General features: G+C 41.1%; 1 protein-coding gene across 1 annotated transcript in view; it reads left to right on the top strand.

Moving 5' to 3' along the window:
- Positions 1-15,804, top strand: part of RFX7 (regulatory factor X7) — a 49,679-nt gene that overhangs the window by 24,019 nt on the left and 9,856 nt on the right. The window contains exons 3-7 of the mRNA XM_066328481.1: positions 4,924-5,006; positions 5,826-5,948; positions 12,030-12,146; positions 13,929-14,013; positions 14,668-14,875. Coding sequence (XP_066184578.1) covers positions 4,924-5,006; positions 5,826-5,948; positions 12,030-12,146; positions 13,929-14,013; positions 14,668-14,875 — 616 coding nt within the window. The remainder of the gene's footprint in view (positions 1-4,923; positions 5,007-5,825; positions 5,949-12,029; positions 12,147-13,928; positions 14,014-14,667; positions 14,876-15,804) is intronic.

Below are 15,804 nucleotides of genomic sequence, written 5' to 3'. Positions count from 1 at the left end.
TGGGTGGATGGCCATGGCAGCCAGAGGAGCTGGTGGTGTGGGCTGTGCCCTCGGTCCTGCAGCAGTGAAGGTGCCACTGTCTGTTGGACCCTACAGGAGACAGGCAGAAGCTCCACTAAGCCTTGGCAGCTGTGCTTGGGCACTGGCAGAACAAAGCTGCCATGTGTTTTTAGGGCTTGTTTGGAATATTTAGCACCTGAAATATGTTCCTGCTTCTGCTCAGATAAAGCATATCAAATGTATTTACTAGCTGCTTTCTAGAATAAAAGGGTGTTTTTAGTATTAGTTATTTTCTGTCTTGGTGATATTTCCAACAAACCATGTGACCTAGAGTAACTTACTTAACCTTTGCTTTTTGTTTCTCTATTCATAGAGTGGGGAGATGATTGCTTGACTACTTTGCTATTTTTAGTTCTGGTTGTTAAATAATAGATGTTTGTTTCTGCTGAAGTATGATAAATTTTAGGACCTTCCTGCCAGTAGGTGCAGGTTACATTGCCATTGGCACAGTCTTTTTCACTTTGATTAAAGTATAGTTGTCTATAAATACTCAACATGTGGAAAGAAGTATTAGAGCAGTCCATGCTCTCTAGAACAGCAGTCTTGCATAAAGCTTCCAGAGTGCCCCTGGCCTTCAGCTCCTCTTATCCAAATCCAAGGACAGAAATAACCTGTAATTCTGCTTTCATTATGAAAATTTGAAATAGCTCAAATTTGAATGACATTTGCGCTGTGTACATTACAGAAGTAGCAGCTCTCCTGATCGTTCCTTAGTATATTCTTCTTCTATCGTATTTAAAATTTGGCCTGACTAGGTAAACAATCCAGAAAAAGCATATGGTTTTTTTGCTTGGCATTTTCTTATGGTAATCCCTTTTGAAAACTTAAAAATGAAGTTTGACTAATGTTTAGTCAAACTATCTAATTATCACCCAGGTAGGATAGTAGATCAGCAGTCAGAGAAAATCAGGAGAGAACCAATCCACCAAGGTCAGGAAACCTGAAAGATACTCTTTGATTTTGAGGAGTCGTGTTCGAATTTCTAGTTCAAGCAGAAACATGAATAAACTCTGTTTTCTATAGAGCAGATGAAGTCCTTAACCTCATTCTATGCTGAATAGATTTTTGTCTCTTTCTGCTGCAGAAACTTGCAGTGGCAAGTTAGTGTGTCCCTCAGAGTGGAAACAGATATCAAAACCTGCTATTTTCATTTAAAAAACCCCTTACACCACATCATTTTGGTCATCCTGGTTTATTTCACAGGTGTTTATTTTGCTCAACCAAAATTCCTGTTAGAATGAAAAAGAAAGTTGCATCTGTTTCAATGAAAATTTTATTCTGTATCTTAGGCAGCAAAAGGACAGATTGATTTGGAGCAGATGTGTGTGGCCACTGCTCTCTGGTTTAATTTGTTTGCTACTTATTTTGTGCATTTCTGTAGTTACCTATCTGTATTTGGTAACTGTCAAAACAGAAATAGCAGAGATTTCTTTTCCTTTATGTGTTACTGAAAGTCTTTGCTTAGCTGTGACTTGAGGTTTTTAATTCTTTGTCCTTAGTTTTTCTGTCTCAGAATATAAGATCACAGAGGTATTTTGAGTGCTTGATAGATTTTTTGGCTGAATTGAAGCCAAGCTGTACAAATTAGCATGAACACTGCCTGCTCCCCATCTTCATTGAATTTTCCTTTGTTTTATATGGTTCAGGTTGCAGGAGATAAAGATAATGTGTGAACAGCAAGAATACCAGAGGCGATGCTTTGTGCTGGCTTTACACCTCAGTCCTGCAAGCAGCTTAGATGCTTGTGCGTTTTTCTAATGCAAGTTCAAGAAATATGATTTATAAATAGCCTTTGGAGAATTATACCATCTTCATCTGGTGTGATAGACCCAGTCAATCAAGGTCAGGATACTTCACGCAAGACTTTTACTTAGATCCTTTTAAGTAGCAGAAGAGGATTCCCCAGATGTGGCACAGGCTCTGTGGTTTTTAGAACAGTAGCAGAAGCTTTAACAGGCTGCACAAAGGGGAGTTTGTCCAAGATGGTGCCAGCATCACATTCTTCCTTTTGATGCCATGACTCTCTTCCACTCTAATGACCTATTTTTTCCACACTATTGACCTATTTAGGGATTGGGGTGGGAATTTATAGAATATTTTACATTCTTGTTTCTTTTTATTTATTTCCGTATGTCAGCTGACATTGAAGAAGAAACTGTACTTACCAAGACTCTAACCAAAGTCTGAGGGTTTACAGAAATGCGTAGAGAAAACAGCCTAAACAAAATGTTTAATAAATTTTAGCTAAGCAAAACACGGTCTTTCCCAAGTCTACTTGCACTAACTGTCACACTCCATCTCATTGCTGCCACTTCTTCAGTTTTAAGATGATTTTCTCTAAATAGATTCAGTCTCATCTAATAAGCTTAAGTTTATCTAATTATCACCCAGGTAGGATTACCTCTGTGAACTGCCTGTGACTTCTTTTAACTCTCCCAGTCTGAGGAGGTCCTGCCTTCCCAGGGTTTCCCTGCTACTGTTGCTGGAAGCTGAAGGATTGTGCTGCCTAGGGCCAGGCATGGAGAGCAGTGGGGTTTGAGTGCAGACAGTGTGATAACTTCACTCTGCAGCTGCCCCTGCCAAGGATGTGGGGAAGCCATAATCCTCAACCACCTCACATGTAGGGATGCAGTTTTGCTCATGAGAGAGTTGCAGGCTCACTCACATCCTTTGGAAAACGTTCTCCTAACACAATCCCAGTCACATTTTTTCCTTTGTTGTTGGGGGTTTTCTTATTTTGTTTTTCTTTATTTGGGAGGATGGACAGATGGGACCTGTGTAGCGAGGTGGTTCAGACAGGGCACTTCCACACAGCCCTTTCCTCCTGCCGTGAAATGGTAGCCACAGAAATGGCTTCAGCTGGAGTGGGCACTGAGACTACTGCAGTGTATTTTGATGAAAGGTTTAATATTTCTTCTAAAACCTCGCCTTCTGTGTTGCACTTGGGCACATTAGATTTGGAAGGGAGATTTTTGTCTTCCACTTCAGTGTCAGACTCATGGGGAGAGGAGGGGGGGATTAATTTTGCCCTGGATGCTTTTGTCTCATGGATTAGTGTTTACCATGCAAGGTAATCCCACCCAGACAGTGCCCTTTGGTGTGCTGCTTGGGCTTTTGCCATTTAAAACAAAAAGAGCTAACTTCCTTGGACAAGAGGATGTCTAATGATGAAGTATGAATTTTCTTGTTAAATTTCTGCCTTCTCAAAAATGATTAATTTTCTGTAAATTCTTTCTTTGGAGAACATTGACTTTACAATAATGAGCTTGCTAAAGGAAAACCCACCAATTTAAATGCTGTGATTCATACAGGAAAGGAAGGACAGAGAATTAGACAAGACATACCCATTATTAAGAAATACCTCTCCGAATACCTGGTGGTCTGAGCACCACTGCTGTGTAAGCTGCTATAGAGCCACACAGAAATCAGTGTCAGCAAATTTCAGGAGTTTGTCAGAGGGAAAAAACCCCAACCAAATGTTACAGTTTGCTACAGATTATAAGAGAAACACATCCAGTGTCTGTTACCTGTGTGCTGCTGGAAGTGCTTCCCTTGGCTCTGGGCAGGTCTGTCACATCGCTGGTGGCCCCGTTGTGGGCAGCACTTCTGGGGTGGGGTTTGCTGGCTGGGATTACTGAGACACCCACGCTCTCCCAGCACCTTTCCCTGGCCTGTGTCCCACCAGTCCTTGTGCAGGGTCTGGGGTCAGGGAGAAGGAAGTGGAACCTCCTCTTTTAGGTGCTGCTGTCAGTTTTGTGCCAGCAGGGTTGGTCTGGACATGACTGGGTCTGGTAGGGAACCCCAGTTTGAAGTGAAGTTTAGCTTTTTGGTTTCCCCACACTCCATTCTGCTCACTGCTCAAGCAAGCCAGGTCTCACTGCATGTTGGTCCCTCCTCTTTTCCTTCTGGAAAGTGTTACGTTGGCAGCAAGACCAGTAAAGACAAGGGGAATTATCAGTAATCCAGAAGCTGTATTCTGCTTTAAAAAGAATCAAGTGAGTCTCCAGCTCTGTACTGATGGTGAACCACCTCAGGCAGTGCTTCTGTAGCATCTTCCTGAAGGAAACCCCCTGTGCTTCCTGCTGTGTGGCATTCCTTGCATTGCTGCTGAGCAGGCCCTGAGCATGTTACCACAATTGATTTTCCTTCTATTTCTAAGTCCACATAGCTGGTTTCAGATGACCAGAAGCTGGTCTCTGTGTAGCAATCGCTGGCTGCATACACCAGGTAAAACTCCCCCTCCTGTCTGATCCTCAGCGGGTATCCTCTGGAGGAGGAGTCTGGCATAACTGAGATGAATGTTAACTGAAGGGCTTGTGAGCAGTAACAACTTCAATAACTGATTTCTAAAGGAAACAAAAAAATCCGATATGTACATAGGTTTTTTAATTACTTCATTGAAGTCTGTGACACTTAACTATTAGTAGATATAGTGCATTGTGGGATCAGGTCTGGCATTCTATGCTCTTACAACATAGCTGGTTGTGATGCTGGATTCTGAGGTGATTCATATGTAGAAGACCAAGTTTTCATGTTACATGTCTGGTTACAGAAGTGATCCGTTGTTAACATTTTTCCAGATTCTGCTTTTATTGCATGTGAATTTTGTAATTGTAACAAGTGCTTTCTGGTGGGTGATGATGTGCAAATAAAATAGGAAATCACATTTCTAGTCACATAGTGCTCATAGTTGCGTTCTTTCACATAAGTAAATATATTCTTGTTTGAAATTATATTATTTAAGAATATACTGTCAGATGACAGTTTTTAGCTATCAAGCTCAACCATTCTTATTTGCTTTTTCTCCTCTCTGCTTCTCTCCACTTTTTTTTTTTTTTTTCCAAACCAAAACACCTTATCTAGCAAGAAGTTGAGAAGTTTACAGACCTAGAGAAACTCTACCTCTACCTTCAGCTGCCTTCGGGTCCCAACAATGGAGACAAAAGGTATGTGTGTGAGTGTAAAGGTGAGCAGCTGGTACTGAAAACTTGTTTTACTTCTTGTGGCACTTAACTGCCAAGGAATCATTCACATGATGTTGGTAGCAGAAGCAATCTTTATTAAACATTAAGTACTCTTGTTTTCCTGAAGATCAGATGCTGGGTTTTTTTTTAACTTTAGAATCTTTCATTGCATGAAAAGCTTGTGATTATAAATATCCTAAAATGAAAGAGTCATCAGAGAAAGTGTTTCACAGTCTGTGTAATTGTTCCTTCGCTGTTTATGTATGAAGTCACAAAATAGCAACACCAGTGTGATGGTGGGTGAAAGAAAAAACAGATGGTATTTCTGGTAACACTTATTTGACTAAAGGAAGTTCTAGAAAACCAACCTGCAGATCAGTGTCACAAAATAAAGCTATTCCCAGTAGGATGGTTATAAGCAGGCAGGTGCCTATAGAAGGCACACTGACTATCTCCTGGGAAAATTGGATGTTCCCAAAGGACAGGTGGCAAACTAAGTGGGCAGAAGCTTAGAGGTGGCCAGTATAAGGAATAATGAATTTAAGGGTCACTGTGTACTCGCAGTGTGTATCAGTCACTGTGTATCGGTCAAGAACTGGAGTGTGGAGTCTCTTCATTAACTTGTGGATGAAGGAAGGAGAAACTGCTGCCCATGGCTCAAGGAATAGGTAAATCCATCAAGTGCAGGCCCTCTTTGTCTCTGGTGTCTTTCCACCTATGCAGGCAGACAGTTTTTAAGTCTTGTAGGTGAGAAGGAGCTGTAGAGCCGTGTCTTCATCACCCTGCTCATTCTCTCCACAGTGATCAGATCTCCATGTCATCCAGCCGTGCCCAGCAGATGCACGCCTTCTCCTGGATACGCAACACCCTGGAAGAGCACCCCGAGACTTCCCTTCCCAAGCAGGAGGTTTATGATGAATACAAGTGAGTGCCACACCTATGGCTTTAGCCATGCAGTGTTCTGTGACACTGACTCTGCATGTACCCCACTGGTGTGTGTGGACATGTGACAGACCATGCTGCTGTACCCGAGGATGCAGTAGCTACTCTGTGGCAAACTATATTCATTACTGCTGTCTCTGGAGATAAGGCTGTGATTTTGAAATTGTGCATTGCATGTACAATTGCTGAAGGAAAGGTACAAGGATTTCTTAACAAGTAAATATCAGTATGAGGTGAATGAATGAATATTGGGTTTGTTTTGTGCAGTGTGGCACAGGTAAAAAGCATCAGTTACTATCTTTCCAATATGTATTGGTCTGCTTGTTTACATGCATACATGACTGCCTTAACAAGGGTGAGAGGTTGAATTGTTCCCCATAGATGCGGCTGTTTTGCACATAAGATCTTGCCCATTGCACCTTTCTTTCCAGAATAATGCATAAATATTGGACCTTCCTGCAGCAAACCTGATTTCTGCAGAGGCACAATATATCTGAATATGTATGAGACCAGTAACCAAGGCCACTGTGAGTCTGTGTTGTCAAGTCTCAAAGCTACCGTGTAATGAGAAAGCGATTAGAAGCAAGGGAGAGGGAGCTGTCTGATGAAAGTTGGATTTGAATTCATTTACAGAACATACCCCATGGGGGAGGGGGAAAGAAATAATCATCCTCAGCCCAGTTGCCTGAAGATGAATAACAGATTTATGATCTAGTATGAGCATTTCCATAATCTGGACGATTACAGTAATTTGCAGGGAGCTGAATCCCTTCACCTCCTAAGTGCCCACAGGATTCACCCCATAGTAATCGTTATTGCAGGGCTGCCTTCTGCAAATACCTCCTTTTAATTAACTCTCTCTGCCGAAGCGTTTGAGCGTGGTTGAGCTGAGGCCCATGGCGGTGGCTGGCCCGGGGTTGAGGCACGCACGCACCTATTTGTGGGCTCCCGCACAGGCGGCAGCGGTGACGCAGCCGGGCGGTGCAGCCAATGGCTCCGGCGTGCCGGCGCGGCCAATCCCCGGCAGCAGCCGCCCGCGCAGACACAGCAACAGCGGCAGCTGCTGTGCACCAGAGAGATGGGAGCCTTGTTCTTAAATATATTTCTTATTAAATAATTTATGGCCTGCTTCAGCAACAAATCTGCTTGGCTTCCATGCTGTGCCAAGCTGCAGATGCCCGGAAATATCATCATCTACAGATTGTGGAGTGTGAAATTTGGATGGCTTTGTATGTAGCTGCATCAAGTATTTGTGTATTGTATTTTTTTTCCCCTAACAAAATAAGGGTGGTAAGCAAATATTCAGGAAAATATCAAATGTTTGGAATCTGTTCTCCTTTGAAAGCTTCTGTTCTGTTTTTAAAACATTCAGTTTCTTTGAATATTTTCATGAGCTATTCTTGCACACCAAAGGAGAAGTGGAGTGGGACATGTGGAACAGGCATATAAATATGTGAGTTCGTTTTGATAAGTCCTTTTTCTTTCTTAAGGGTGCGAAGACCTCTCAAAACTCAGTTCTGTTATATTAACCAGTTACCATTTCTCTCTGCTATGTGCACAGATTGATCTTGCATGAGCTCACATAAGCAAGCTTATGCACTCTGCATGTGTAAATCTAAGGTGCAGGGCTTCAAAAGAGTGCTGCATCATACCAGCATCTTCATTCCTGGTGTGAATTTGGTCAAAATGTATCTTGCAAAACTAGCAGCCTTCTGCATCACCTTGTATTTTTTTTCTATGAAGAGGGAAAGACAGAAGCTTGCACCCCACACAAGTTCACCATTGGCAAGTGCTGATAGTGTTTTCAGCTCCTCCACATTTCATTGCCCCTTCTCACTGGGCTTGTTCAATACAGCGACCCTTCTTTCTGTTTTGTTACTCTTCAATTTAAGTGGGAATTCATGTTTCTAACTGGATAAAATTGAGTGGGTTCATCTTTCTTTTGAAAGGGATAAAATAAATTTAAATGCATCACAGTATAAGGCAGTAGCACTTGGGAAGGCTGAGAGCTTGCAGCTGAATTTTAGTAAGAAGGTAGATGAGAGCTGGTTCACCTCTTGTTGGTGCTGTGATGCTGCTTGTACTGACAGAATATGTTGAGCTGTAAGAAGTGGGTTTCTGTTGGGTGGTCACAGTTGTTCTGCCAGCTTCCTCTAGGAGTTATGGGGATACAGGCTGGAAAGTATGGGACCTCAAGGGGAGGTGCCCAGCGTGTTATCCAGCCTGCAGTGAATGGATGCTGCTTCCCATTAGATCCTTTCAATGTTTTCTTTTAAGTCAGTTTTACTTGGATGTCTTGTCCCTGTTAGAAAACATCCTTCTCCACACAGCCATGTGTAGATTTAGCTGAGTTTAGAGAATTAGGATTTCAAATCTAGATGCAGTCCTGCATTACTTATGCAGGCAAAATCCTTATTTACCCAGAAAATTATTTGTTGAGCCTTCAGTTAAACACTTGAGTCCTCTTATCTTACTTCTACTGCCATGATGCAAGGGACAAAAGTCATTCATATTTAAGTTTGGTGTCCTGAAGATTCACTTGGTACACTTAATATGGATTAGGAGGTCTTTGAGTCATCCTGTATCTCTTTCCTTTAGTCTGTAAATCATTAATCCTTGCTTTACTGCCTGCTAGGCCACTTGGTGCCACCTGATGCATAGATTATATGCACTAAGTGTTAAGAATATTAACCAACAAATTAGAAAAATATTCAGAAGCCAACACAGAAGAGGGCAGTAGGTATAGGTATACCATGTCTGTTGAACACGTAAAGGACACAAGGTATATGCTAATCTTGTTGGGTAGTGCTTATCCAGGGCTTTTATATAAAATTCTCTGATTGGAATAGATAAAACACCTATTGTGTTGCCAAGTCTAGTCCCATGTCATAAGCAACTACCCATATAATTCTTTTGAAAGCCAATCAAACTTGGTCGAAAGGAGTTGTTTCTCACCTCTGCTGCTATTCTAGGTCTGTAAACTTCTCAACTTCTTTGCTGCTGATCTTGAGAGTCTGACCTGCGATTTCATTTCTCTAGTGGTTTTCAGACATTGGCTTTCCATCTTACCTGATTATAAGTGCTCATTTATGTGCCAGCATTGTTTGTCAGCTTAATGAGAGCCTACGTCTTTCTGAGGTTCTTGACTCTAACCCATTTTTGGAGACCAGTTGTTTTGGGGATTGGATAAACCAAGACTTCTGTTTTGTTTCATTCAGTAGATTCTTTATCATTTGCTATTCAGGCTGGATTTTTCTGCCCAGGAAGCTGTGTAAGCTGCACTGCATAGCCTGTCTTCATCAGCTTTTTGGTGGTGGGGCTTTTTGTTGTTTTTTTTGTTTTTTTTTTTTAATGTGTTTTAATTCAGGTGCACTGCCAGTGTATTTTATGTCTGGAGTACCTTCAATTCAAAGATTAAAAAAAAAAAGAAAAAGCCTTTTCTGCTTATCATGTAGGGGAGCTCTGTACAAAAGAACAAAGCAACCGCGTGTCCGTTGTCATTCCTGTCTCTGCTTAGACCTTCCCTCCCCCGTCTGTTCCTCACCCACCCTTCAAAGAGCAAAACAGCTCCTGGGCTCAGCCGTGTGCCAAGAGTGCAAGTAGCAGAGAGAAGGGCTGCAGGGGAGAGACTCCTGGTCTGTCCTGTCAAGTCAATGAGAGACCACAGATGGACATGGAGGGTTCTCGGCCAAGCCAGGAGGGGGAGGGGCCGTGTAGGATGATCTGTCTGAAAACTGAAATTCCATGAGAACACTGATAGCTCAGAAATCACAAGCTTGCAGGAGCTGCCACTACGGATACGAGGGGACCATTTAGACTGTATGTTTTTGCTGCTGGCAAGTGATTGTCTTAAACCAGATGTGCGAGACTTGAGGAATGGATAATTTTATTCTCTTTTTATTTATTTATTTCCTCCTGAGGGGGGAATAATTTTAACTGTGAAGTTAATAGATTGGTAGGTGCCTAATCCTGGTGTTTTGCTAGTTTTTTTTTTTGAGTTTTTTTTTTCTTTTACTTTATTTTGCTGACATTGTTGAGTTTCAATCAAAGATACTGCTGACTATGGCAGAGAAATTTGGAGAGTCCTTTGAATGGTATTTGAGATTTTAAGTCTTGTAATCAGCATCAGTAAGCAACAAAGACTCTCCATTCAGGAATTTTCAGACTCAAGTTTGAATCTGTGGAGGCCTGGCCAAGATGCATGGGACAAAAAGCACAGAGAGATGTATTTATTACACATGGAGCAATGTCTAATTCTGATGAGGGTACAGTGAGGCAGGAAAGAGTTCCTTTATAATAACTTCAAAGGGACATATCTAGAAACCAGCTTCTGTGAGTGATGTATGTTGGAATGAAATGTGTTGGTACATAAATTTGGTATAAAGCTTCTTGATGTTCCACACAGAAACTGGACTGATGCCTCACTGGGTCCCAGTTGTAGGTAATGTCTCCTGGTTTGGATAGAGTGGCTCTGGATGTGAGGGGAGGCTCTGCAGGGGAGTGTCAGAACCAAGGAGTACAAATGTTGCTGTTTGTCATCATCAAAATCATTGCATCTATGGTGGGCTTTCCAAGTGGAGGATACCAACATACAGCCAGGGTAAAAGCAGCAGATACTTGCTCTGTAGTAACTAAGATTTTTACTGAGAAAGGAAAGGCAGTGGAAGTGTCTCAAGAAATACATACAGCTTTCTACACAGCTACAGCTTGGAAGAGAAGACATTTTGACTGGCCTGCTTGGATGCAGATTGTTACTAGGTGATACTGGGGGTGAAGCATCTGTTTCAGATTGCTACCTTTTCTTTACATCTGCCTGAGTTTCCAGTGGTTTGTTTGTGTGTATGTACCTGATTAGAGTAGCAGGCAACTGTGGGGTGTGAAATCATTGTTTTTCTGCTCTCTTGCTGATAACCATGCTGATGATGTACAGTCACCTTTTCAGAGGCAGGTTGTTTTTGTATATTGCTGATAGGACTTCTCATGGGAAAGGAGGTCATTGCTATCTCTTGCTGATGCTGTGGCTTGAGAAGGTTTTATACTGGTACATTTTAGGCCACAGCACATTTTAGGTCTGTGCAACAGTGCAGGGAGTTGCTGTCTTCGTGCAGCCTTAAGCACTTCCAGAGCAGGTCCTGGTTTTCTCCTTTGCTTTATGTTTCTGATTTTCCTGAACATTCACCTTTTGCAACAAGATCAACAATTCTTGTTCTCTGCCTCAAGAACATATTTTTTACATGTTTCAGATGCCGAAACAGAATTCCTTTTGCTGCTTTTGAGAACTGAAGACAGATAACAGTGCCCATTTTACTAGAACAAGTAAAGATGGCAAAATAATTACATTTTGTTTGTTTGTTCCTCTGTATCATCAGGTTGTATGCTGAGTTATGTGATGATCTTTATTTGCAGCAGCAGCTGGAATCTCTGTTAATTTAGGACTGTAAATAGAGTTGTCTACAATCAAGCAGCTCTCATTGTTCAGTAGAGCCACAGTGGTAGCAGGACTGGGTCCTCAGTATGTGCTTATGTTATGTCTATAAAGCTGGTTCCCTGGGAAGGCATCCTTTAAGTTTAGTTCTGTTAAGGTCTGTTAAATAGAAGTTGTATATGCAAAATCTTTCTCTGGACTCTGACACATGTCTTACGTACTGCTTTTCAAATATTCCTGCAGGACTGCAGGCCTTACCACACTCAAGCTGTGGCTCTGGCTAGAACAGAGTCTCTGCTTTATTGTGTCCTGAAATAAGTGAATTGAAACATATGCTTGAAACTGAGTTGTGGAGTAAATCTTAACTGTGCTCTAGATAGTGCCACTGCTTGTTATGTCTCCACATGACTTGTCTTTGAACTCAGTAGAGAACAAGGCAAAAACTGTGATATTAATAGCTCTGTTTATACATTTTTAATGCATTCAATTCGTTGTGGATAGCTTCATTAATGTTAAATGTGGTTCTAAATATGGATGGGGATAAGTGTTTTCTTTTGAAAACCTTTGGAGTCTAGCATGTAGATTGGCCTCTTGTATTAACTACGATTCCATTCACGCTTTCTTTCTCTTTGTTGCAGGAGCTATTGTGACAATCTTGGCTACCACCCATTAAGTGCTGCTGACTTTGGAAAGATCATGAAAAATGTCTTTCCAAATATGAAGGCCCGTCGTCTAGGCACAAGAGGCAAATCAAAATATCCTTTATAAGAACGATTCTCTTGTAACTTGTTCTGCACTTGCCTGGAGAACATCTGTTGTGGCTTAACTACCAGCTAAATGTAGAAGTAATGTTGAATAAAAAATGCCGACACTTTTCCAACGTTCTTTAAAAATTATTAGTTGCAGTAGTGTTAGGTTGCAAGATATAACTTTGGAAACAAGTACTTAAATTTAGGCTCTGACACTTAGTTTGTCACAGCAGCAAGGCATCGAAACCGTTTTATAATTTAGTGCAAAGAGAGATACTGGAATAAAGGGACCAAAACTGCTAGTGATTTTCAAACCAGTTTTTTCATCACTCAGAATTTTTTTCTTTTCTGACCTGAGAATTACACCTTCCCATGAGAACCCTTAGAAGCCACGGTGAAGTAATGTCCTACCTGCTGCATTCCCCAGGGTTGGCTCTCACTGCATCTCAATGTGCTGGGTAGGCAAAACCCCTGCAGTAAGCAGTGAAGGGAGAGCATGAAAAGGCTAAAAGGCCTTAATTAAAAACCACTCAAAAGAAGTAACAGTAATGACATGGATGTGCTGTGATACTGGCCTTTGCCAGCTCTCACTTGAGGCATGCACCTAGAGAATTAAATGCTAGCAAGCAACACAGAATTGCTTGTCTTCCATTGAGGAAAAAAACTTCCATGTTGTAGTAAATGGAGAAGTTATGTGTCAGTTAAACTCTTCCATGAAATACAGTGTTGGATTATCTGGCAGTGAATCTGGAAACTCAGTACTCACGTTTGGATAGAGCTAGAGAAGTGTTAAAGAAGAAATCATAGGAGGTAATTGTAGCTTGACCCAGGGGAACTCTTTAAGTTCTATTTCCAATATTTCTAACTTAGAATGATGAAAATGTGACCTTGTCTCATACCTACTGTAATTCCCAGGCTCCTTAGATTTCTTTTACTGTATTTATGCCCCATCCAGGTTAATGCAAGCAATTGCAAACTCAATGGCCTGGGAAAGAATACAGACGTATTTACAGAATGTGAAAGGTTAGTGGTCCTGGAAAGGATTTGTGTGTCATGGAGAAAAGACACAGTGTGTGAACCCCCAGACTAATGCTGTGGATAGGATAAGAAAGGCTGATTTGATTTTTAGACCTATAAACAAGTGAGTACAAGTAATGAAGGGAGCATATTTTTCTGTACCCATTTGATGAGTGTAAGAAAAAGTCTAGGTCTTCATATTTTTACAGAAAAAATATCATGGATGAGGAGAGAGTGCCTCAAAAATTATGTGAAATCTTAGGAAGGAATGCACTCATTCATCAGGCACTTTATCTTGTCCTGGGAAACTTCAGTTTGAGAAAGGCCTTCAGGAGAAGGAAACAAAGTAGAACCTAAATTTGAGAATACATTTTTTTTAATAGTGATTAACTTTTTTTTTTTTTTTTTTTAATTTATTCTCTCATCTTATTTTAGAAAGAGAATTTAGTCAAAACTTACGTTAATGATTTGAATATTGAGTAGCTAATTGAGGCTGCCTGGCATGGTTTAGTGCTTGTTCTAAGTCATCAAATGAAATTCATCATACCCAGAATCTCTGCATAGATTGAGAAACCCAGTGGGCTGGCCAAGAATGCAGCCATTGATAGACTTTAGATTCTGGCTGGCTCTGAGTTGATGCTAATGACAGGAATTCTTAGTTCTGTGTTGAGTTTGCTTTTGAAGCTTGTGGGAGTTATCAGAGGAATTACTGCTCTTCTCTCCTATTTCCCACCTAACAAGCAGACAATGTAGACCTTAATTGTTGTTCACATATTGCTACAGTGGACTGAGGAAGAAGGCTTTTGTGCATATGCCAACACTACCCAACCTTGACTTTCATAAAACTGGAGATGGGGTATGATATGTGTTTGCTTACTTATATATGTATTCCTGCAAGTTAACATTTATTATGCAGTTTTCCTGTCAGAACATTTCAAAACAAAGTGAAGATATGTGCAGCTTTTAAGGTTTTTATTTATGATTCTTACATTCTGAATCGTTTAACGTGTTTTTTTGTAAAGTTTATGATGAATTGCAGTCTTCTTAAACTAATTGAGAAGGTGAAGTAGATTTCCACAGTGTTCCTATCCACTGTGCATGTTTTAAACTCTTATTCTGTTTTGCTTTTACTGTATTTTCTAAGTCAGTGCTAGGGAAGAGATACCCCAGTGAAAGAAGCAGTTCCTGGGTAATAGTGAGTTGGCAAGACTCTGGATACAGGGGAAATCAATTGTTTGTGCTCCAAATATTAGGATTCTGTCTGTGATTTTCTTCCAGAAATGTCAATTTCATATAATGCCTTTAGAAACAACCTGTAGATTATCATTAAGACATTTAATTTCGAAAGATACTGATGTTGTGATCTCATTCTCTTAACTTAATGTAAAACTGTAAACGTACTACTTCAACTTTTGGTGTGATTCTGATAATAATTTGCTTTCTATTTTTGTTTTCAATGATGACCCTTATTAGTAAAAGTAACCTTTCCTCCTTTGTTTCTTTGGTTTAGTTGGATGGAGCAGAGCCATCAGGACAGCTGCAAACTGCTGATGAGGAAGTGGTCTCTGCAGCCTGCCGGCTTGTTTGTGAATGGGCCCAGAAAGTGCTGAGCCAGCCTTTTGATACAGTCTTGGAATTGGCTCGTTTCCTTGTCAAAAGTCACTATATTGGTACCAAGTCAATGGCAGCTTTAACAGTAATGGCAGGGGCACCAGCAGGTAATGAGATAATGCTGAATGTTGAAATGGGGGATCTTTCTACTGAGAGAAGTAACAGCTTGGTTAGAGAGAGCACTTCTCTTCAGAGTGAACTTTATCGCTGACTTTGAGCATTGAGCATTCATTTATGTGATTTGAGTGACATTGCTGCAAATCACTGTTCTTGTTGGTAGTCTGGGTAAATATCTGAAAATGAGCACTGGTTTCAGGTAGATGGTGGTCCTCCCATTGCTCTGGTGAGGATTCTGGTCTTCTAAAGAGCTTCAGGGCGTGTGAGTACTTGTGATGAACCTTCATACTTGGCTAGAACAGGAGTTCGATGTTGCTACAGTGCTGGTTTGTAGATAGACTTGTGGTGTAGCTGTGTTTCTATCTGCTAACCTGCTCTAGTTTGGAAACAATTTTCTGTCAAGAGCAGATTTTTTTTGTGTGGTTTGTTTGTTTCCTTCTGCATACTAAAAATCAAGTCACTTAATCATTTAAAGTGTGTATTGGTGACTGTGGATAAAGTAAATTACAAAATCAAGGTTGAGAAAGGAAATGCAGGTACACAACATGCCCCCAGACTTGCCTCTGAGTAGTTCTGACTAGGCCTATCAAGCAAAATGTCTTCAGATCAAGGCCAACCTCTTGAGACAGACAGTTTTAAATGGAAGGGGGTGTTCAGGTGATCCCCTTCTGGATCATGTTCTTTCTGCTTCCAGCTCTCTTTCTTTTATTCCAACTTGGACCTGACAGGTGGCAGTGGTGGGCTTTGGTGCTTGTATGCTCCATTGTGACCTAATGCTTGGGTACTTTGGTTTTGCTTCCCTTGCTGCTGGAAGGGACAGTCAGTGTATGGACAGCTCGTCGACTCACGTAGCTTCTCCCCTCACTTCCTTCAAGACAAGATTGGCTTTCTTCAAGGAAAAGGGCGGTTACTTCCAGTG

The sequence above is a fragment of the Sylvia atricapilla genome, chromosome 13, assembly GCF_009819655.1.
Source record: "Sylvia atricapilla isolate bSylAtr1 chromosome 13, bSylAtr1.pri, whole genome shotgun sequence".
In the NCBI taxonomy this organism is placed as follows: Eukaryota; Metazoa; Chordata; class Aves; order Passeriformes; family Sylviidae; genus Sylvia; species Sylvia atricapilla.
The sequence above is the reverse complement of the archived record's forward strand: the minus strand, read 5'-3'. Positions and strand labels throughout refer to the sequence as shown.